The 21,389-nt window shown below is 51.5% G+C and overlaps 1 protein-coding gene across 2 annotated transcripts in view; it reads left to right on the forward strand.

Annotated features, from left to right (window-relative positions):
* Positions 1-21,389, forward strand: part of PHLDB1 (pleckstrin homology like domain family B member 1) — a 112,085-nt gene that overhangs the window by 5,359 nt on the left and 85,337 nt on the right. Inside the window, exons 1-4 of one of the 2 annotated variants that reach the window (XM_067566414.1) lie at positions 4,351-4,419; positions 10,045-10,134; positions 12,528-12,651; positions 15,960-16,130. In XM_067566414.1, the coding sequence (XP_067422515.1) occupies positions 10,075-10,134; positions 12,528-12,651; positions 15,960-16,130 (355 nt within the window). In that variant the 5' untranslated portion in view covers positions 4,351-4,419; positions 10,045-10,074. Of the gene's footprint in view, positions 1-4,350; positions 4,420-10,044; positions 10,135-12,527; positions 12,652-15,959; positions 16,131-21,389 lie in introns of those variants that run through there. The other variant, XM_067566405.1, reaches the window with a different exon arrangement.

Here is a 21,389-nt window from a genome sequence, read left to right on the forward strand (position 1 = left end):
TATGGTGTTTCCAGCCTTGCTTGAAGGGCCCATGGTTTTAGAGACCTGTAAAATTAGCTGAGTGGGCTGGTGACCACATCTCATAGAATTATAGAAGATGAGGGTTGGAAGGGACCTCAGGAGGTATCTAGTCCAACCCCATGCTCAAAGCAGGACCAACCTCAACTAAATTATTCCAGCCAGGGCTTTGTCAAGCCAGGCCTTAAAAACCTCTAAGGATGGAGATTCTACCACCTCCCTAGGTAACCCATTCCAGTACTTCACCACCCGCTTAGGGAAATAGTTTTTCCTAATATCCAACCTAGACCTCCCCCACTGCAACTTGAGACCACTGCTCCTTGTTTTGTCATCTGCCATCACTAAGAACAGCCTAGCTCCATTCTCCCTGGAATCCCCCTTCAGGTAGTTGAAGGCCACTATCAATTCCCCCTCACTCTTCTCTTCTGCAGATTAAACAAGCCCAGTTCCCTCAGCCTCTTCCCATAAGTCATGAGCTCCAATCCCCTAATCATTTTTGTTGCCCTCCACTGGACCCTTTCCAATTTGTCCACATCCTTTCTGTAGTGGGGGGCAATGCTCCCAATGTGGCCTCACCAATGCCGAATAGAGGGGATGAATTACTTCTCTTGATCTGCTGGCAATGCTCCTGCTAATGCAGCCCAATATGCTATTAGCCTTCTTGGCAACAAGGGCACACAGTTGATTCATATCCAACTTCTTATCCACTGTAACCCAGGTCTTTTCTGCAGAACTGCTGCCTAGCCAGTCAGTCCCCAGTCTGTAGGAGTGCATGGGATTCTTCTGTCCTAAGTGCAGGACTCTGCATTTGTTCTTGTTGAACATCAGATTTCTTTTGGCTCAATCCTCCAATTTGTCTAGGTCGCTCTATATTCTATCCCTACCCTCCAGCATATCTATCACTTCTCGCAGCTTAGTGTCATCACATATATCATTAAAACCATCAGCATCTTGATCAGAGGGGTTCCAGGCTGTATGGGCTCAAGGAGAAGACCCCTCTGGCTGCTGGCTCTTACAAAGCTCTTGATTGTTCTCATTGGTCCTAGGTCAGACCCAGCTAAGAGCTGTGGGTGTCAGTTTTGCTCTTATATCATTGGATATGGTCTCAGGGAAGGTGAGTCCTCATTTGGGTGGGATGTGCTCTCTGTTTGGATTGGATTGAGTCCCATGATGGATTTGGTGGGGTGTATTCCCCATTCTAACTGGATTGGATTCCACTCCAGATTGGGTATGGTGCCTATTTTACCCAGATACACTCCCCTTTCTTCCCTGCCTGTGTCTGAGTTTAGCCCATTCACAGAGACTGGCCCTGATGGGGTGTTTCAGGCGCTGCAACACTAGCTCTGTGTGACTCCTCTCCAATCAGGGCCCTTGCTGCAATTTAGTTACCATGGCTGCCTGGCGCAAGTCCCCTTCCCACCCACGTTTGTCTCCAAGACAATGCTCCCGCCTCCGACATTCCCAGGCTGGAAGCAGAACAACCCATTGCTCACTACGACGGGATGGCAGCTTTAGTGCCTTAAATACATTAGCAGATGTGGAGTGAATGTACAGCCAAGTTGGATGCAGGGCCTGGATAATGTGTGGCGTACCCCGTTAGGTCAGCTGCTCTGACTGCTTCTCAGTGACTCATCAAAGGCAATGGGGGTGGAGGGAGGAAAGAGGCCAGGGATGCTGTATTTCAGGGCATATAACACATAGGGTGCTGCAACTCCTTGTGAATTACCCAGGTCTCCTCCTCTTACGTGTTCCCTTGTCACATCTGCATTCAGCCTTTAGAGAGGATGATAGACATTGTCCAGCTTCCATAGAGTATGTGTAGATGTACACACGACTAAATACTGTTCTTGGGCACACCCAGGCCTCCATACTCCAGGTGTAGTTCCAGGCTGAGTCTGACCTGTCCTCTGTAGCTGCAGATACAATTAAATGGAGCACAGATGGGAGCTCCTTCTCCTTGTGTTTTTTTGGTTTTAAGTAAGATAATAGCAGGTCCCATCTACAGGGTCCTTTATAAATGTGAACTAACCCAGGCTCACAATGCCCTTGGAGGCAGAGCAGGTTTATCCCCATGGGGAAACTCAGGCATAGAGTAGGGAAATGACTTGGTCAGGTGTGACTTGCTTGGACGTGTGTTATGCATCCCCTGTCTGGTTGTAGTTGGGGTACAGTTATACAAAGCTGCAATCACTGTGATGTCCCAAGGGGATCTCACTTGGAGGCTCATGAGGTGATGCATAGGAAGAAGAGAAGGTGAGCACTTTGGAAGGCAGAGTCTGAGTCCAATGGACCAACTGGATTTCAAAGGGAAACAAACTTGATGAGACACCCAAGAGCAAAAGTCCTCCTTCCCCAACCCTCCCAAAGCCAAACTGGACTCCCAAGCCTACCACTGCGATTCAGAGTGTTGCCACCAATAACCCCAGCCCAACAGAAAGAGGCAGGAGGGATTCAGTCACAAGGCCAGTTGGCCCCATTGCTCCCATCTGATGCTGCAGCTCACCATCCCATCCCCGTACTGTAACCAGGCCACAGAGACTGCTCAATTCAGCTCACCAAGAATCCAACAGCAGCAGCTGACATTTGAGTGCAGCCCTAGCCTGAGTTGTAAAATATTTGTAATTTTCATGTCTGAGTGGGGGGCTTTGGCAGAGCTGGGTGTGGGAGGGATCCCAGGGCTGGAATTGCAGGGGGGCTACAAGTCAGGATTGAAGGCATTGGCAGAGCTGGGTAGGATCCCAGAGCTGGAACGGTAGAGGGGCTGTGAGTTGAAATTGAGGGACTTTGGCAGAGTTGGGGGGGGGCCCAGGACTGGAATAGCAAGGGGGTTATGAGATGCAATTTAGGGTCATTGGCAAAGCTGTGGGGTGAGAGAGGAAGCCTAGGGGTGCTATGAGTCAAGATTAAGGGGCATCAGCAGAGCCCAGGACTAGAAAAGCAGGGCAAGACGGCAGTTCCTTTTTGTGGGCGGCCTCTGTGCACCCGTTCTCCTTACTCTGAGGTGAAGTCCTCTCACTTCTTCCCTTCTTGGAAAGAACAGAGAGCTTTTTCTTAACTTTTTAAATCATTTTGTCTAAGGATATCTGTGGGAATTGGAGACATAAGCCCTGTGGATGCCAAGAAGGGAGCAAGTAGGGGGAGTGACCCCATGGGGGAGTGTGGGGGGTGAGCATGGTCTGTGCTGTGTGGGAAGGCTCTGGTGACTGTTGCTATTTCATGGTAGCTGAGCCCGACCCTTTGGCATTTGCAGCCTGCGCCTCTTTTGGTGGTAGGAACAAGTGAAGTGTTTTGCAGGCTGCTGTGAGAGAAGAAAGGCGTCCTTGTTGCAGCCAGAGGTGGGGCACCCGGCTGGGCTGGGCCTCGCTCCCCTGCTAGCATTCCTAGAACAGAGTCTGCTTGTGAAGGGCAGCAGTCGCCCTTCGTGCTGGTGCTTCCCAGGTGAGGTGAAGGGATGGGATGGGAGGCAAGGAGGGAGCATGAAATATGCCCCGAGGGGAGCTCCCCAATTCCTTATCTCCTTGCACTGGGGGTGGCCACTGGCTCCCATAAGGATCCCAGCCGGGGTACTGGGATGGGGAGATGGAATCAGATCTTTATATCCTCCTCCTCTGGAAAGCAGTAAAATTCCTTATACAAATTATAGCATCTATATGGTTATGGGGCGGGGGAGGAGGCCTGCTATTCTAGTGTGAGGGTGGGAAACCTAGGCTTGTCTTGTAGTTAGCCTGGGGTGGGAGAGAAGTCAGGACTCCTGGATTCTATTCTTGGCTTGTGGAGGGGAGAGGACTCTAGTGATTAAAGCTGCAGGGTGTGTGGAGAATCTGAGAGTCAGGACTACTGGGTTCTATTCCTGGCTCGGGGACAGGAGATGTACCTAGTGGTTAGAGCTGGGTTGGCAAGGTTGTGAGATGGGACTCCTGGGTTCTATCCCCAGCTGTGTTATAGACAGCTGTGGTGACTTCCCCTCTCAGTGCCGGAGTTCCTCCATTTGTGAAGGGGGTACCTGCCTCACAGGGGCTGGGTGGGTTTGGTGCTGCCACGCCCAGATGGATGTAAGGTGGCACACCATGGCCTAGTGTGACACTTGTCCCTCATTCCATACTGACTCTGTGGGCTCAGCTGGGATCCTATAGCCTGCTGTGCTGGGAAGGGGTTAATGTCCAAGCAGGATTCCATCTGACGTCACTGGCTTCCTATTCAAGAGTCCAGCCCCCTGCCTGCCTTTCCTCTGGCCCAGCTGCAGCTGCTTTTGGGGGGAAGGTGCAGGGATTGGGGAGAGGTTAGGGCTGTGGACCCTGCTGGCCTGGCTCTCCCCATTGGAGTCTTCTGCCTTGCTGTGCCTGTTGCCTCCCCAGGGACCTGGCAGCACAGACTATTCTCTACGACTTCTCCTGCAGCTGGGTAAGCCACCTTCCATGGCCCTGATGTGAGCAGGGCACTGGGACATGAACAGTCTGCCACTGAGGCAGATGGTCGGTGCTTAGCCCAGTGCCAGGGTGAGGATCCAAGGGCAGGTAAGGTTCAGGCCCCAAAACCACACTGTTGCTAGGGGTGTGGCGTGTGTGTATTGGGGCAGAGGGATCACATAAACTCTAAGACTAGCCCTTCCTAGTGCTCATGGGTCTCGTGAAGTCCCTGTCCTGCCATCATCAGTGCTCAGATCCTGACTTGAGGGGGCTGGAACCCAGGCCCAAAGGGGGTTCCTCTAAACATCAGGGATGGCTCTGGCCTAATAGGTGGCCAATGCAGGCTCAGCTGCATGTTAGTGAATGATGGCTGAGCAGGCAGGAGAGCTGGTCCTAGAGAGCTCCAAACCACTCCCTTAATATGCTGTCTGGAAGCCGTGTCCCTCCCCGACCCACCTCGACCCCATTATTGTGTCTCCTACACTGCCTTGCCCCCTCCATCCCTCACCCCGGTGCCATATCTTTTTTCTACCCCCTTTCTCTGCCCCCACGGCCACACCCCACAAGAAAGATCCTGGCTGGGCAGCCCACACAGGAAATCTCATGTAACAGGTTGGAAACTCCTTTTGCACCATGGGAGAGTGGCAACAAATGGAGAGAAATGCTGGTGGTAATGAATTAGTGCCCCCCTCTCCCACTTGCTCACACAAACATCCACTGGCCCTCTTTGCAGTGAGGGCTAGAACTGCTCCCCAATAGCTGTAGGTTTGTGTATGAGAATCAGGGAGTGAAGGGGAACAGCCCCACATTACTGTCCAGACTGAGATGAGGTTCAGATGTGCTGAGTGCTGGCAACTTGAAGTGACAGGAGCTCGGCCTCTCTGACAGCCAGACCCACGTAAATCCTCCTGGCTCTCACCCCAGGTCCATCACTCAGCCTCATGTCCAGTGTGCTTCATTTACAAATAATATTTCTAAGCTCAGCTCCTCTGCTCCAGAGCCAGGGCCCAGCATGGGAGGCAGCCTGGCTACCCTTGGTGTCAGTGGGGGGACTGTTATGAAAATTGGGCCTGAATGCCAGTCTAGACACTTAGTTTGAATTCTCTCTGTGCTTGCTCCCTGATGCTGTCCTCTTTCAGCTGTCTATTTCAGAGGGAGCAGGGGCCTTCTACTGTGAGCTGGTGGTTGTTTTTGTTCTTTCCCAGCCCGGGAGTCAACACTGTCTTTTTCCAGCCTTTCATTTTTTCCACAGTGTGTAATAATTACCCACTAGCTCCCACTCTTCCTGGCCGGGCTGAGCGCTTTCGCTCTGGGCATGTCTTCTGCTAACCACAGACCGTGCTTGCTTTGACAAAGTGGGGGAAGGGTCTCTCCTTGCTTCAGTGGTCAAAACCTGAGGATCTGGGGGGCTATAATTGCCAGGACAGCTTGTAGATAGTTCTTTCTCTAGGGAGAGTAGGAGAAGCCCAGACCTTGCCCATTTGAGGGGGCTGCACTGGCAGCAGTCCCAGAACCCATGGGCTGTACATACACTGTGCAGAAATGCAAATCACACCTGCCTTTAGCTCTGACACAGCTGCTGCTTGAAGCCAGAGGAGCTGGGCTAGCACTGGTGGTTTCCACAGGCATGGGTGCCCTGATAGGTAGAAGGCAGCACTGGGTGTCTCTGCAGCCCATGAGCTGCAGTGATTTCAGGCTACACTAGGGCCTTGTCTAGACCTTTACATGCTACTAACCCATCTCCCCTAAATGGCCCATCTTCTGCATGGGGTGTGGACTGAAGTTCTGGTCACTAAGGAGTAATAAAGTTCCCAGGACACTTTCCACAAGCCGGGGCATTGACTCTGGTGTTCTGGCCAAAGCCCAGCTTGGGCAATTAATTGCACTCTGCCAGTCTTACCCCCAGCAGTTTCAGTTGGATACAGATAGTTATTCCCATTCTGCACTACCTAACCTGCCACTGTGCTGGTGTGACAGCTGCCGTGTTTCACCGCAGATGGGGGTTGCATGTCAGTCCTGGGGTAGTGGTGTCTCTGAAGAGCACTGGGGGATCCTTCTAGGTGAAAAGTGCTATGGGAATTTTTCCCCTCTTTAGGGTCTGCCTCCAGAGCATTATACTCCCTGCTGGCCAACAGAAAGAAGGGGTCTGAGGACTGAACATGCCTGTCTGGTGTGGTGACACAAACTTCTATCCCCAGGGCCCCACAGGCCCTTGTTATGCATTAGACACAAGCATCTGTGAGGTCTGGGTCCCTTTGATGTGACCAGGGAGCAGCACAGCCTCGCCCTGGCTGTGTTTGTAATGGGTGGGCTGCTGGATGTGTGGGAGCAGAGACTAAACAATCTTTCCATGCACTCGGAATGGCTCCAGCCCTTGGCAGGAAAAGACACAAGAAATGCCCAGCTGGCAGAGGTGACCTGATGGAGAACAGCAGGGAACTACTGCAGAGTTGGGGGGCTCAGGAATCACCACTGTCCTTTTGGAGTTGTTATGATCAAGTTACCCCAGCCCACCCTGCTTTCTGAAATCCTGCTGGGGCCAGTGCTGACCAGGGATGGGTGAAGCAGGGCCAGGGAATTTCCTAGGTGTAACTGAAAGCAGAGTTCAGCATGTTTTCCTGAAAGCATATTGGGGCCCTTGGGAGTGTCAGTGACTGCATTCGTGAACATTGTTCTCCATTGTCAATAACAGGAGAAGGCTGTCCATGCTATCACTGGCAATGCAGGCGTAGCCTGTAGATGGTGCACTGATGTCGCACAGGTTGGCCGGCTTTTACTGAGCTATATGTGACCTAGTTCTGCCTTAATACCAGCAAAATAATGTATTACTAAGAGCAGAGGCCTGGTTGGGGAGGGAGGAACAGGGCTACCTCTTCCACAGATGAAAGCAACTCTAATTCCTCCCAGACAGTCCTTCTGTAGTCCTGTTAGTATCAGGCATCCCTCTGAGGCCTGGATTGGTGGCAATTCAATAGTCTAGTGCATCTTTCTAGCTCTGAATATCCCGGCCTAATGCTCTTCTGTCTGAATGATTTGTCTGCAGCTGCCTGGGAGAGGAGTGGTGGCCCTATCACATAGTGTATTTACACCAGACTGGCCAAAGAGCTAGTGCTGTATGGTAGGGGAGCAGTGCGGCACTTGATGAGAAGCAGGGGCTGAAGGGTCCAGCAGACCCCAGCCTTCTCTGCAGCCTCTTAACCGTACTCTGAAGCACAGTGATTCTTGCTAAAAGCGTAGGCTTCACCCCACCCTCATCGTTGACAGGGAGAATGTGTTAGTGCTTCACACTGTGCCAAAATAGTCATTTGGGGCCAGCTTCTAGGAACTTTTGTGATACAATCTGCCCCCTGATTTTCACTCAAACAGCGCAAGGCTGGGGGCAGTCCTTATAATTGTGCGGGTCTGTAGTGAGGGAGCCGACAGCACCCAGTGATCCACAGGCCAAATGAACAAATTACCCATCCCCAGATCTGCTCTGGAAACTCATACAAACCAGGCCAGCAAGGAAGGGGTTACTGCTGCTATCCTGTTATAGGATGATCCCAAGATGGAAGTGTGGGATGCATGGAGCAGGGGGTAAATTTAGAAACTCTAGCCTGGCCCAAGTGGTCTGAGCATCAGAGCACAGGAAATCACTGGTTTGTGTGGTCAGTTTCCTCTCCAGGCTGCTTTACTTATACTTCCTGCAGGGACAGAAACCTTGCCCAGGATGATAATGCAGGGAGAGCTGGGATTGAGTTTGTCAATTTCTGTGTGTGTGTGTGTGTGTGTGTGTGTGTGTGTGTTGTCATCTGAACATACATGTCAATGTGGGGCATGTGCACACATGTAGAGGGTCTGTGAAGCTGTGTATGCACATATGAAGGTGGGTGGGTTGCTGGTTCCCTAAGCAGCAGCTGGGTGAGCTGACTGGTGTGCTACATCCCTGCTGACTAGTGGGGCATGATGCTGGGCTAGCATGGACGCATTGTCATATGTAGTGTGTGCATGTGTGTCTCTGTTCATCCTTCCTTCCCTGCATCCCAAATTTTGGGATTTTCGCTTGATAATGATTTTCCTTAAGTATGTTTAGTGATGTAGATCTTTTTAAATGAGCCTTTGCAAAGCTGTCATTCAGTTAAGGCTCCCTCTTTTGTTCTGTCTCTAGTTATGCCCTCCATGTACAAGTGTGTGTATGTGAGTGAGAGACAGAATATCTCTGGATAGATAGACAGGGAAATGTAACTTTGAGACCATTTCTGAGCATCTGGAAGCAGGAATTTAGCAGAAAAATATCTTCTTGCCATTAAATGTAACCCTTGGAGCTGAGTTGTGAAACTGAGCCCCTGGCTGCTCATGCCATCCCAAGGCACATGATACGAGTTGGGCCATTAGTTCCGGTGCCCTGGCCCCAGTCTAACCCTGGAAAGTTGCCTGCTGCCTCCCTATAGTTCCCTGAAGTTTTAGTCAGAGAGAAGATTCTTTTTCCTGTCCTGTCTGTCTGAGTACTGCTAAAGAGCTGCTGTGTTGGAGAGCTGGCTCGACCATTCCCATGCACATTCCTCAGACTAGCCTCATGTAGGGTTTATGGGGCTAACATTGCTCATGTTTGTAAAAAGTTGGGATGTCTTGGGTGAATGGAGAAGCAGGGCCATGTATCCATGCTCTGCCCACATGTTCTGTAGCCTTCATATACATAGGGACTCTAAGTTACTGTGCTTTTTGGGTCTCTGCCACTCACTGTCATTTCACATCAGCCGAGACCCTGCGGCAAGATGTGTGCGCAGAATTACCCTGCTCAATTGGGGTCCAACCCAGATGCCCCTGTGGCCATTTCCTCATTGACTTGAGCAGGAGCAGGCAGAGAGCAAATGAGGCTCAGGGACTCTGTCCTGCAAAGCCCCACTGGTAAAAGAGGGTTTGTGAAGCCAGAGGTGATGCCCCCTGGTGTCCAGCTCTTAGTGCTGCATGCACTGCAGCCATCAATGTCTCCAAATCCAGGGTCTCTTTAGTACTGGGATTCATATACCTCACCCATTTCTTGATGAAACAAATAATGCCAGTGCAGGAGCTGGGTAAAAAGCCTGGAAGCTGCTTGTGTCTATAGGTAAGTGGGTGGGGGGGGAGCAGCGGGATGTGGAATGTGTATTGCTGATGATATGTTGCTTTTCTCTGGCATTCTTCATCCAAGTACCTCAAAGCTGGTTACAAACAACCATGAGCCCAGACATCCTGTGTGGGTAGGTGGGTGTGATCCCAACTGTACAGGTTGGGAAACTGAGGCACACAGCAGCAAAATGATTGCCAAAGGTCAAGCTTAAAATAGAACACAGATATCCTAATTGTCCATCCCCTGCTATAAAAACGAGACCACTCTCTCCCCTTTCATAGACTGGGCATATATAATGAGGCCTCTCGATCACTCACCTGTGCTTGCTGGGCTATTGTGAACTTTACTTTCAGCCTGTGACCTCATGTGCCTCATTGGTCCAACCTGTCTGCATCCCCTGTTGGGAATGGAGAGATGTCTCTGTAGCATAATCCCGTGTACAGCACTGGTTTGATTCTTTCAGTGTATTCTTGTGACTGGGAATCTCTCTCAAGGCCTAACATCCCGTCTGTGTTTCTTGTTTCTTTGCAGGAGAGTGACAGGCACGTAGATGAAGTTGTCATGGAATCTTCAAACAAGAACATTACCAGCCCGACCTGCAGAGTCCAAGCAATCATCCAGGTGAGTGTGTGCTGGGGTCGCCACCTCCTTCCGGTGAGTTAGCACTGCTGCTTTGTGATAGGGAAGGCAAACTGAGACAGCTTTGGGAGGTAATGGCCTGTCCTTCCTTCACCAGAGACGGGCACGGGGGTCACAAGTGAGCAAAGATTATTAGTCCTAGAGAGGGATTCAGGGGGGATGCTAAAAGGAGTGGCTAAACAGGCCGTTTAGGTCCCCATAGTGATGGAGCCAGCAGGAAACCAGGACATCCCGAAAACCAAAGAGGGAGCAGCCCCAGGTTCATGGAGATGGGCCTGGTAATCCCCTGAGAGCATAGGGAGAGCGTGTTCCCTCTCCCAGGCCTGGGTCAGGCTTCATATGTGGCCCTATTTCTGTTATGGACCAAGGCCAAACCCAAGTCCCAGTTACAGGTGGAGGCTGGGGGCACTGATTCCAGGTTGGGCAGTTCAGCATCCAGGTCCTTGCACTTTGGTCGAGTTGTCCCTAAAGGCTCCTGGGGATCTTGTGGAAAGGGGACGGGGGAACAGCTTGCCTGTGAGGAATTGTGGCCCCGTCACAGTAAGAGGCTGTTGATGATTTATAGTCAGTGAGGCATGATCCTCTACCCTGGAGCTGGAAAATGGCATGGGGCCACCTGGTGTCTGTGCCACATCTCCCGCCCCCCACTTTGGCCAGAGCTCAACTCTGAAAGGATCTTGGTATTTTGAATAGATTCAGAACTTGGCTGTGGGTGACTTGAGCTGCCCTCTGCCGAGCGCCATTGGGGCCTTTCCCCCCAATCCTATTATAGGATTGGCCGTAAATTCAGTTGGGCTAAATGGCTAGTACTTTGGATCCTATTAAACAGAGCCTAAGCCCATGGAATCCCCTCTGTCCTAGTGCTGGGCTGTTGTCACTTCTCCTCATCCTTCCAGCCCTCTCTTCCCCAAGCCCACAACAAAGAGCAAAGGTCACAGCTGTCCTGGCCTGTGGTCCTGAGGTCTGGAGACATGGGAAAGGCCTAGAACCCTCGGACTCCATAACTGAGGAGTCCACTCCTCAACTTGCTAACCTGCTGTCTGGAGCCCATGTACAACACTCTCTGTGCTCTGGATAAAGGACTGAGGGATCCTCAGAATGAGGAACCAGGGGCCTAGCAGTCTGTGCTTGTGGGTTCGTATTTATGTGCGTCTGCATGTGTGTCTGAATGTACATATGCGTGCATGCAGGTGGTGGGGTCTCAGTGAAGCCTGGCTGGATTCTGGTTTACTTGTGGTAGGGTAAAGGCCCAGGGTGATGGGGAGTGCCCAGGCCTGCTAGCTGCAGCTAGCTATCCTGTGAGACCTCCACTCCTGCCCTTCCCTGTCATATAAAACAGAAAGATAAGGAGCCCATAAATATTTATGCCCCATCTTTGCTGTGCAGAATGGGAACAGAGATAGAACAGGCTGCGGGGTAGGAGCCAACCCATATCAGAGACCCCATCTGTCTCCTTGTTCATGCATCCATCTACCGGCCTGTTTCTGGGGCTAAAGCAGCTCGGCTGCAGCAGCGGAGCCTGGAGAGCATCTCCCAGTTGGAGGCCTCAGCAAGTGGGAGTGAGGGGTGTATGCCTCCTTTCCATGGCTAAGTCTGGCACAGGGTCTGCAAGGGCCCAACGGGTTATGGCTGGAGTTTTGTGTATCCCTACTGCCACTTCCTGCTTCTCCAAGCAGGGGAAGGTTTGGCTAGTGAGTTCTGTCTGGAGCAGTGACCCAGTATGGTGGGAAATGCTCCTGCCAGTGCTGGCTTCTCCTGTACTCAAACCCTAGGGACTAAGCCACCCATGTATGAGCAAGTCCTTAGAACATGCCCTAGCCCTGCCTGTCAGCAGCCCCACTGGCCTTGCTCCTCATTTCAGGGGTCTTGTTTGTAAACCCTGCCTGCTCCCCAGACATGTACCAGCCTTGTCCCTGTGGATCTGGGCTCCTTCCATCCTTGTTCCCTCTTCCTTTTCCTGCAAGTGTGGTGCTGCTAGTGCAAGAGCCACCTTCTCTGGAGCAGCTGGTGCCATATCTGCCTCCCTATGTTCTCGTGCCAGACTGACCACTCTGGAGCCCTTTGCTTACCTCCAAAATGGTTAGTGGCCAGGTCAAAATACCCAACCTGACCTGTTCCCAGATAGCAGTCCCCATGGCCTGTTCAGCCCTCGGCCTTTCTGCTCACACTACCAATAAGGAACCAGGGATGGCTTTTGCGCTGTGGATACTAGTCCACCAGGAGTTGACTGAAACTCACCAAACTCATTGCAATTCCCTCCAGATGGAAAACCTCTCTGTCCCCCCATCTAGGCAGGGCTTGACCCAGCGACCTCTCCCCTGAGTCCAAGAATGAGCGTGTTCTAAATAGGGGTTCTGCTTTATCCTTCCCTACAGAACAGCCCTCTGGACCTGATAGACATGGGCAAGGGGCTGAAGGTCCAGACCGACAAGCCGCACCTGGTGAGCCTGGGCAGTGGCCGGCTCAGCACTGCCATCACCCTCCTTCCCCTGGAAGAGGGTAAGTCTCCCTTGCCTGTGCTGTGGCTATCTGGCAATGGGCCAAGGTTGATAGGGGTTAGGATTTTAGCTGAGTGTTGGAGGGGTCACTTTCCCTGCTCCCTGGTGACTGAGTCCCTGTGTAACTTACACTGCACGGAGACATCATTCCATGGGAGAGCCAGACTATGGAGAGGGTGTGTTTGTAATGGGTAGAACAGGAGGTGTAGGGGTTCCATTCCCAACTCTGGCACAGACTCTCTATGAGGCCTTGGCCAAATCTCCTACACCACAATTTTAAACTGGCTGTTAAGTTTGGATGTCTCATTTTAAGAACCTGGGGCCTGATTCTAAGAAATGGTCACTAATTTGGGGGGTCCAACTGGGAAACCTTAAGGCCTGACTTTCAGGGATACTGAGCACACGCAAGCTTCCAGTCATGTCAGCTAGAATTGTGGGTGCTTAGCACCCTTGAAAGTCATGCCCCAGAAATCTCCAGTTGGGCCTTCCAAATTAGTGACCACTTTTGAGAATCTGAGCCTACTCCCCTCCATTCCCCTTGCTAATTGGAGCTAATGTTCTTGCCCTGCCCCAGTATCTGATATGGACCTCCTGTCTGCCTGAATTGTAGGGTGTAGTTAGTGGAAGATCGCATGGTGCTTTGGGAGCTCAGGTGAGAGGCACAAGAAAACGACAGGGCTATTGATGGCCCAGCCCGCAAGATGCTGCTGCCTTGTATGCACCGCGCTTGCCTTCCATCACAGTCAATGCACAGACTGAAGGCAGTTTTTCAGCTGTGGGATTCCCTCTGCTTTGGCTAAATAGTGAATACTGTCAGTGTTCGCCTGACTGCTTCTGCCAATTGTATCCTTGTCCCCCCTCTTCCTCTCCAGGTGTGTGGACTTTGCTGTGATCCACTTTGTGTGACTGTAACTTCCTGCAGGATGCTGAACAAGCCCCTCTAAAGCAGCCACATCTGGATGCTGAGTGTGGATCTAGGACCTGGGTTAATCTTGTTGAATTAGGGGTGCACAGTCGGAATCTGGCTGGGATGCTAAGAGCCCCTGAGGACTGGGCATTATGGTTTAAGTCCCACCCATCTTTAATCCCAGCAATGGGAGCTGGTGCTGCCACACCCTCTCATTTTGTAGGGACTTGGGTTAATGTCTGCATTGGTTTTCATGGTTTATGTGAGCTCAGCAGCCCAGAGCCAGATGGAACCAGCATCCCAGCAAGAACTGGGCTGGCAATGGGATGCAGATCCAGCCCTGGCTCCCAAGAATGGAGGGGTCGAGTGACACATAGGTCAGTTGTTCCTCCCCTCCAGAGGGTGAGTGGCTGGCTCATTATTGTGGCTCCCAGAGGTGCTGGAAGCTCCTGAAAAGCTTCCATTCCCAATAACACTCCACCACCACTCCCTGGCAACCTGTGAGAGTGGCCCTGCTGCAGGGATGAGCACATGTTTATCAAGAGCCCAGCTGTGCCTCTCTATCCCTGAGCCACTTGCTCCCAGCTCTCAGTTTAGGATCTGAGACTGCAGCTCCTTCACGGTTCAACCACTCCAAATGTCAGCCCTTCTCCAGCAGTTGGTGTTGGGGAACAAGGCCTTAGGCAGGCATCTATGTCCAATAATTGTTATTGAGGCCACAGCTACAGTGCAGCCCCAGATTAAAGATGGAATAAAAACTGGAGAGAAGCAAGAGCTAAGTTCTCCCTGGAGACTTTGCTGCCAGCAACCTTGGCCTAAGAGACAGGGAGCTGCAGGTCTGCACCCTGCAGAGACATCCAAGGTCTTGCCTGTGCACACATGGCATGCCCATGCAGCAGTCCAAAGCACAGACCCTACCAAGCCCCCTGCACCTCTGGCAGGGAGTGTGCTTCCTCCACTGGGGAGGGAAAGGAAGCAGAGCAGAGCTTCTCCTTGGGCCATGCACTTGTTGCGTAGTGAGCCTTGCACTACTTATAGTTTGATGTCAGTCAGCAAGGGCCTGAGTGTGTGAAATGGGAGGGAGCCGAAGGGGGATCTGTTCAGCACAGAGTCAACGGAGGAGACTGCTAAAGATGACTGGATCAAAGGAGAGAGGGAGTTGGTGGAGGAGGGGAAGGAAGAAGAGGCAGAGAAGCCATGGGAATTGGCCTGTCTGATCAGAGAGTGTGAAGGAGATAGGAGGAGCCTGGGGGCACAGTGGTTAGTGCTGAAATAGGATTCTTTATCCCTAGTTTCTTCCTGCCTCTTATGCTGCATTTCTGCTTGGGTTCCAGTTCCTAGAAGGGTCGCTGTCTGGGTGTTTCTGATCATCTCTTTAGCTCTCTGTTGCCTGTGCCCAAGTGGCCCCATGTCTCCCCAACAATTTGCATGCTGAGACCTTGCAGGGTGAATTCCTGTCAGGGAGCCAGTACTACCCAGGAAACTGGGTGATCAATAGCAGGCCTGATAAAAGCCCCATGGAGTGTGGGCTCTGACCTGAGAACCAACAAGGTCCCATGTCTCTGGCCTGGCCTTTACAGTCAGGGCCACAAACAGGAGCCAGTGCTAATCTCTGCAGCCAAGGAGAGAGCAGCACTGCACTGGGCCCTGCAACTCTGTCCAGATTTTACCCTGTGGAAGGATTCCCCTTTCTTCTTCCAAGGTGCTGCAGAGTCCGGGGTCGGGAGGGGCAAATCAGCACTATCACACACCTCTGTGGATGCCGATTGTGCTGCCTCCAGAGCTTTAAGAGTCAGCCTGGCCTAGAGGTATAAGCACAGGACTTCTGGATCCTATGTCATGCCCCTATGAGAGAGGCTGGTACCTCCATTTTGTGAGGAGGTGTGTGGGTGAATTAGTGGCTTTTGGTAGTTTGTGTGTGCACGCAAGAGGCGATGGATGCAGGAGCTGGGAGAGGCTGTTTCAGACCCTATCTAGGGGACCCCCCAGTGTCTGGAACTGGGTGGCTTGATACCCAGGCCTGCATTCACTCTGCAGCAGCAGGACAGGATCTACCTTCCCCTCTCATTTGCTCCTTGACCCTGGCTGCACTCCTGTTATTCCACAGAGTTGAGATGCTGGTTATGTGCCCTCCACCTCCCAGTTCATGAGCTCCTCTGGGCAAAGGCTACTAAGGCTGCTTCCTGCACAACCCCCACTAGCCTGGCCCCCCACCTTGCTATCGCATGGCACCCACGCAGGGTGGGGTGTACACCAAGCGGGGGTTTGGCCACTAGTAACACAGGGTGAGGGGGCCCCCTCTCAGCCTCTGTAAATGCCTGGCCTGTTTTGGCCTCTCTTCTCAGGCACAGGATCTCCCTGATGTGGCCCTGGGAGCATTAACCAGGTGTTTCTCCTTGCAGGGAGGACCGTGATCGGCTCGGCTGCTAAGGACATTATTCTGCAGGGGGCTGGGCTGGCCTCTGAGCACTGCTACATTGAAAATGTTTGTGGGACGCTCACCCTGCACCCCTGCGGGAATGCCTGTGCCATTGATGGCCTGCAGATTAAGCAGCCCACACGCCTGACCCAAGGTAAGGTGTCTGCTCTTGGGAATCGAGGCTGGCTGTGGTGGGGGCAGTGCCTAAGAGGGAACCCGTGACGGCTCAACTAGCTCCGGCCCTAGATCCTCTCATTCCCCAACGATTGGCAATGTTTGGGTCAGGTTTTGGCTTCTCTACCTTTGTAAGATGGATCCTAACTTCTTCTGACTTTGGAGATATTTGGAGCCAGCCTGAGCTCTGCAGCTAGAGTACATCTTTGCCTGGGAGCTGTGTCAATCGCAGTTACCCAGAGAGCAGGTCAGTGTACCTGGGCTTGAGAGAGAGTCCAATGCAACTCAACCCAGCCTCACTGAGTTTTACGAAAGCTTTGTTGAGGTTGAATTGGCTTCAGGGTGAATTTGGCTTGTGTTTTCAGAGAGTCACTGCTTTCAGTGGAACTAGAACCCCAGCCCTGGGAGCAGGTGCAGGCCCAGCACCAGTGGTGACTGCTAACTAGGTGAAGCCCAGTTCTAGTATACTCTATTCGGTGCTGGGTTAGTGGGAATGTCCCACCAGGAACAGAAGCTGGCTTGGTTAGAGTGCAGGTAGCATGTGATTCTGATTGCTCAGCTTCATTTGAGTTCTGACTGCACAGAGATTATTCCTCCCCATCTCCCTTTCTGAAAGAACTCCCAACACTTGCTGTAGGATTGGAGTCTCCTTTATATTTTAGCTGGTGGGTGCTCTGCCTCAGCTGGAGGGATCTGTGTGTGCCTCCCTGGGTATGTCTACACAGCAGAGAAGGAGGCAAAGAGGGCCAGGACAGCATAGGCAGATCTGCTGATGGGGGAATTTCTTCAGCAATAATAATCCTTTCTAGAACCTCAGTGTGGCTCACTGGTCAAGCTTGTGCTGCGTCCCCCTCTACTGAGAGCTACACTAAAGGGTAACAGCCTATTACTGCTACCAGCTAATGGGATTACCTCTTTAGCTCACGTGGTCAGAGTGCTGTTGAAAATCCTGGGTTCAAACCCTGCTACTGGTTCATGCAGGGGGCTGTTATAACCATTTGAGAAGTCAGTCTTTCTGGTGTCTAAATGAGGGCTGCAAAGAGGTGAGAGTGTCCGGTTGTTTTGGGAAGAAGGCAAATTTGGGTCTAAAATGACGGGTGGATGGGAGTTGTGACCCATCCTGCATCCTCAATTTGTCCACTAGAAGCAAATTGAGGCTAGAATCCCTAGTAGCTGGAAGCCTGGCATGGACTAGCTTTATTGGCCCATTGCCACACAGTGCTGTCATACATGGTTCTTAAAAGAGATGCCTGCTGAAATTTTTTGCACCAAGTCACCAATTGTACTGGAAATGGCTTTCTGCTCACCTGTGTCCCAGCTCTCTGCTAGCCCATGCAGAAGCATGCTGCTTTAGGAGAACTGCCATGCACTTTTCAGGGTAATCTGGTATTAAGGTCTCTGGCACAAAGCACAGAATCCAGCTTCCCCTCCCTGATGGCGGGTTTATGCTGTCAAATATCAAAGGTACATCCCGAGCCATCTTCTGACAGCTGCAGAAAGTAGAGGAGGGATCAGCTGCCAGGAGTTTATTAGAGGCTTTGAACAATGGCTGGGCTTGTTTAAGGCAGAAAGAGAGGAATTTAGAGCTGATTGTTCTAAAAGAACCAACCAGCTGACAAACAAAAACAGCTTTTTAACCCAGATGCCTCCTTTTCATGTAATTATTTCAGCTTCTAGGGCTCAGTTTTCCTGGGCTGGGCTGCCATTTCCCAGGCCATCCCCTTCCCCATCTGTCCTTAAAAATATTATCATGCCTGAGTCACTCCCTCTCTGATGTACCTCCTGTTGGTTTCATTTGCCATAACCACTCTCCTTGCCCTCTCCCTTTGTCTAGTCCCATGGCTGAGATTTGCCTTGTTTAGACTGGAAGCTCTTTGGGGCAGGGTCTCTGTGTCTCTGCTTGGCTCTTTATAGAACTTGGGTGGAAGGGTATGCCAGTGTTAACAGGCCTTCTTGTTGGGGTCACTCTAGAACTTTTCCATGGTAACCTGCTGCAATGGCATTGTTCTAGAACTTGCAGTTGCCATGGTAATGAGCTACAGGCTAATAACTGATTCACTGTGAGGCTAGCTGGTGATATCTGCTCAGTGAGGGGGCTCTGAACACTGTGAGGGGGAACAAAGAAGCATGAGCCTCACTCCACCTGGGGGAAATCTCAGCCTAGAGGAAATGATGCAGTGTGGCCCCCAGAGTCCCAGGCACTGTTAGTGTTATAAGATAGCCCAGAGCCCCACCCTCTTTATCCAAAATGATTCTTACCAGAGGAGCACAGCATTTGCCAGAACAAATCTGAACTAGCCCTGATCCTGCTGCCTGCCATAGCAGATCAGTTGATATGGCCATGGGTCCTGGACCCTTGTGCAATGCCCAGTGCTTCAGAGGAGGCTGAAACACGCTATCATATGCCTGGCCAGTTGTGCTGAGCTGCGTGTGGCAGGTGAGATCTTGGCCCAGCTCAAGGCACTGCTGGAGACAGGAGACTGGACTAGACTGACCACAGCTCTGATCCTGTCTGATAATTCTGATGGCCATTGGACTGTGAGGTGGAGCTGCCACCCTGGGCTTGTGTGAGGGATGGTCTGAGTTGACAACCACCTCAGACCTGTGTCTCCAGTAAGGTGTTTTGTGGGGCAGTGGGAGGAGTGATGCACCTCCCTGCTGGCAGTGTTTGCTTAGCTGTAGTTTACCTTCTCCTTGTGTGCTCCAGCATGGGTTGGCACTATTCCACATGGCACAGCTGATCAGCATCCTGTCGGGCTCCTCATCTCCCTCTCAATACAACTGGGGACATAATCCTCACCCAGCCAGCGACACTTTTTGTGGTGTAAGCTCCTTTGTTACATCGTCTGCTGTCTGCACCCAGCAGGGAAGTAGCAAGGTCTGTGCTGCCCTCAGTCCCTTAGTAGGCCTGTTGTCCCAGATGGAAACACCACATGCTCCCATCTAGCTTACCTGGTGCCTTGCACCCGTTGACTTTGATTTGTAGCACACAATTACAGGGTGCAAAGCAGGTTGTAGGTGACTTTTTCTAGTGGTTGTCACAGGGAATGGGAACCAGGAGTCCTCACCCCTCTCTGAGCCTCAGTTTCCCCCCTTAAAAAGAGTGCAGTGACACTGACCCTGCTTTGTAAAGTGCTTTGAGACCCTGGCTGAAATGCCAGAGTTCATTATTAACGATTTCCCAAGGCACAGGCTATGCAAGACCCTCACATGACCTCTTTGTTCAGTGGAAGGAGCAGGGGCCTAGGAGTCAGGACTCCTAGGTTCTTTTGTTCCTGTCTCTTCTACTGGGGCTCTGTGCCGGGATTGGTCTGTGAAATGGAGATACCAGCTCCCAGCCTCACAGGGGAGGCTGAATCAGTTGATATGTACGCCAGACTTTAAAGGTGCTGAGAGCTGGATATGGCTGAGCTCAAACTGTGCTGAAATGGGATTCCTCACTCGCTCAGATTCCCTGTGGAGGATAATAGGCCCTAAAATATATGTAGGGGACTCTGCCTTTCTGTACAGGCTGCCCTGCTGGGGATATATCTTTTGCTATGCTATATAAATAAACCCCCAATTTAGCTGCAAATGACACATTCAGCCTTAATGCTTCATGGCTGAATGACATCATTTACAGCACTGGCCCTGGTGTTACCATAGGAGTCAGCATAGTTACAGCTTGTAGTGGTTACAATGTTGCTGTTTGTGATAAAGCAGCTGCATAGAGGTGCGGGGGGAGGGGAGGCGGGAGGCACAGTGAATTTTTGTGCTTGTTTTTTGTTTAAATGTTTCTTAGGACACTTGCATTTTTACAGGTTTGTTTCCTAATTGATATTTATGCCACAGGAGAAGTGCAGTTCATTACAACCAGCCGTCTCAGGATGGGAATGGTAGGAGATGTAATAGATCAGGACTGAGAGGCACTGGCAGATCTGTTTGAGGCAGGGAGCCCATGGCTGAGATAAAAGATGCATCTGTGGGTTGGGATAAAAGGATATAAGCAGAGCTGGGGGTGGGGGAAACCCAGAGCTGGGATAGCAGAGGGGCTGTAGATTAGGATTGAGAGGCACTGTTAGTGATGGTGCAGGAGAGATCCCAGAACAGGAATAGCAAAGGGCTGTGAGTTGGGATTGAGGGACATCAGCAGAGCAGGGTTAGGAAAGCCTGCACTGAGTCTGGCTTTAACCTGTCTCACGGTTTCCCCTCTTGCATGGCCTCGTAGTGGTTGGCAGCACTCTGCACACAGATCTGCTCCTCATGATGCTGGTTCTTGAAGTCTCTATTTACAGGAATCTGATTTGTGCAGAGCGTCTGAGCACTGCCCAGCTGCTCCCAGGGAGTCCAGTCAGTAAAAGTCCCTTTGTCTTGCTAACAAAACCCCAGAAACAGACTCAGTCTAAGTCAAGTTTGTCCCTAGATTACACTGTAAATTGAGGATTCCTCCCAACTACAATCAGTATATAAACAGGTTTGTTCCCAAACCCCACTGCTCCCTCTTTGTGCCTGACTGGGAGGTCCATGCACCATAGAGAGAGTGAGATCCCAAGGCCCAACACATCCTCACACCTTCTGCCCATGGGCAGATAGAGCAATATACACACATACCACTGTGCACAGGCTCACAGGCAGTCTGACTGATGCTGACACGCACATGTAGCTGCTGCCTATGCCTGGTGTTAGCATTTAAGCTGCATTTCTCTGGGTTGTATCTCACAGCAGAGCTGGGATCTAAGCCCTCCATGTGCTGGCTATTGTAAGTGAGGCCCAAGACATGCTCTGTGTAGAGGCACTAAAAGTTGTTGTTAAAGTGTCCTCATTTTGCTCTATGACATCCAGGGGAAGGGAGCAATTCAGTTAATGATAGTGCAATAGACACAATCTGGTACACACCTTTTGAGAGTGGCGCAGGAAATCTTTCCCGGGCCTGACCTCCACCCCCATCCCCAGTCCCACTGCCGCTTCCTGCAACTCCTGCTGCCCCACTCCTGGTGGTGCCTGGCAGCCTCTCCCAGATGCTTCTTTGCAGGGCTGGGAGGAAGGCTGCTGCTCTCTGATACCTTCCCCTTCCAGAGTCTTCACACTTGGGAAGATTTCTGAAGGGAGAAGCTCTTAAATGGAGACAGTGAGGCAGGTGCTGGATCCAGCCTTGTTCAGACCATTCTCATGAGTGTGTTGCCCTGGAGACAGTCTCTCCTGGTGAGAGGTTATAATCACCCATCATTTTGCTTATGACACCAGTTTATCATCTGCATGG

This window comes from Emydura macquarii, unplaced genomic scaffold (assembly GCF_026122565.2).
Source record: "Emydura macquarii macquarii isolate MOO-44397 ecotype Brisbane River unplaced genomic scaffold, CSIRO-AGI_Emac_v2 contig_312, whole genome shotgun sequence".
Classification (NCBI taxonomy): Eukaryota; Metazoa; Chordata; order Testudines; family Chelidae; genus Emydura; species Emydura macquarii.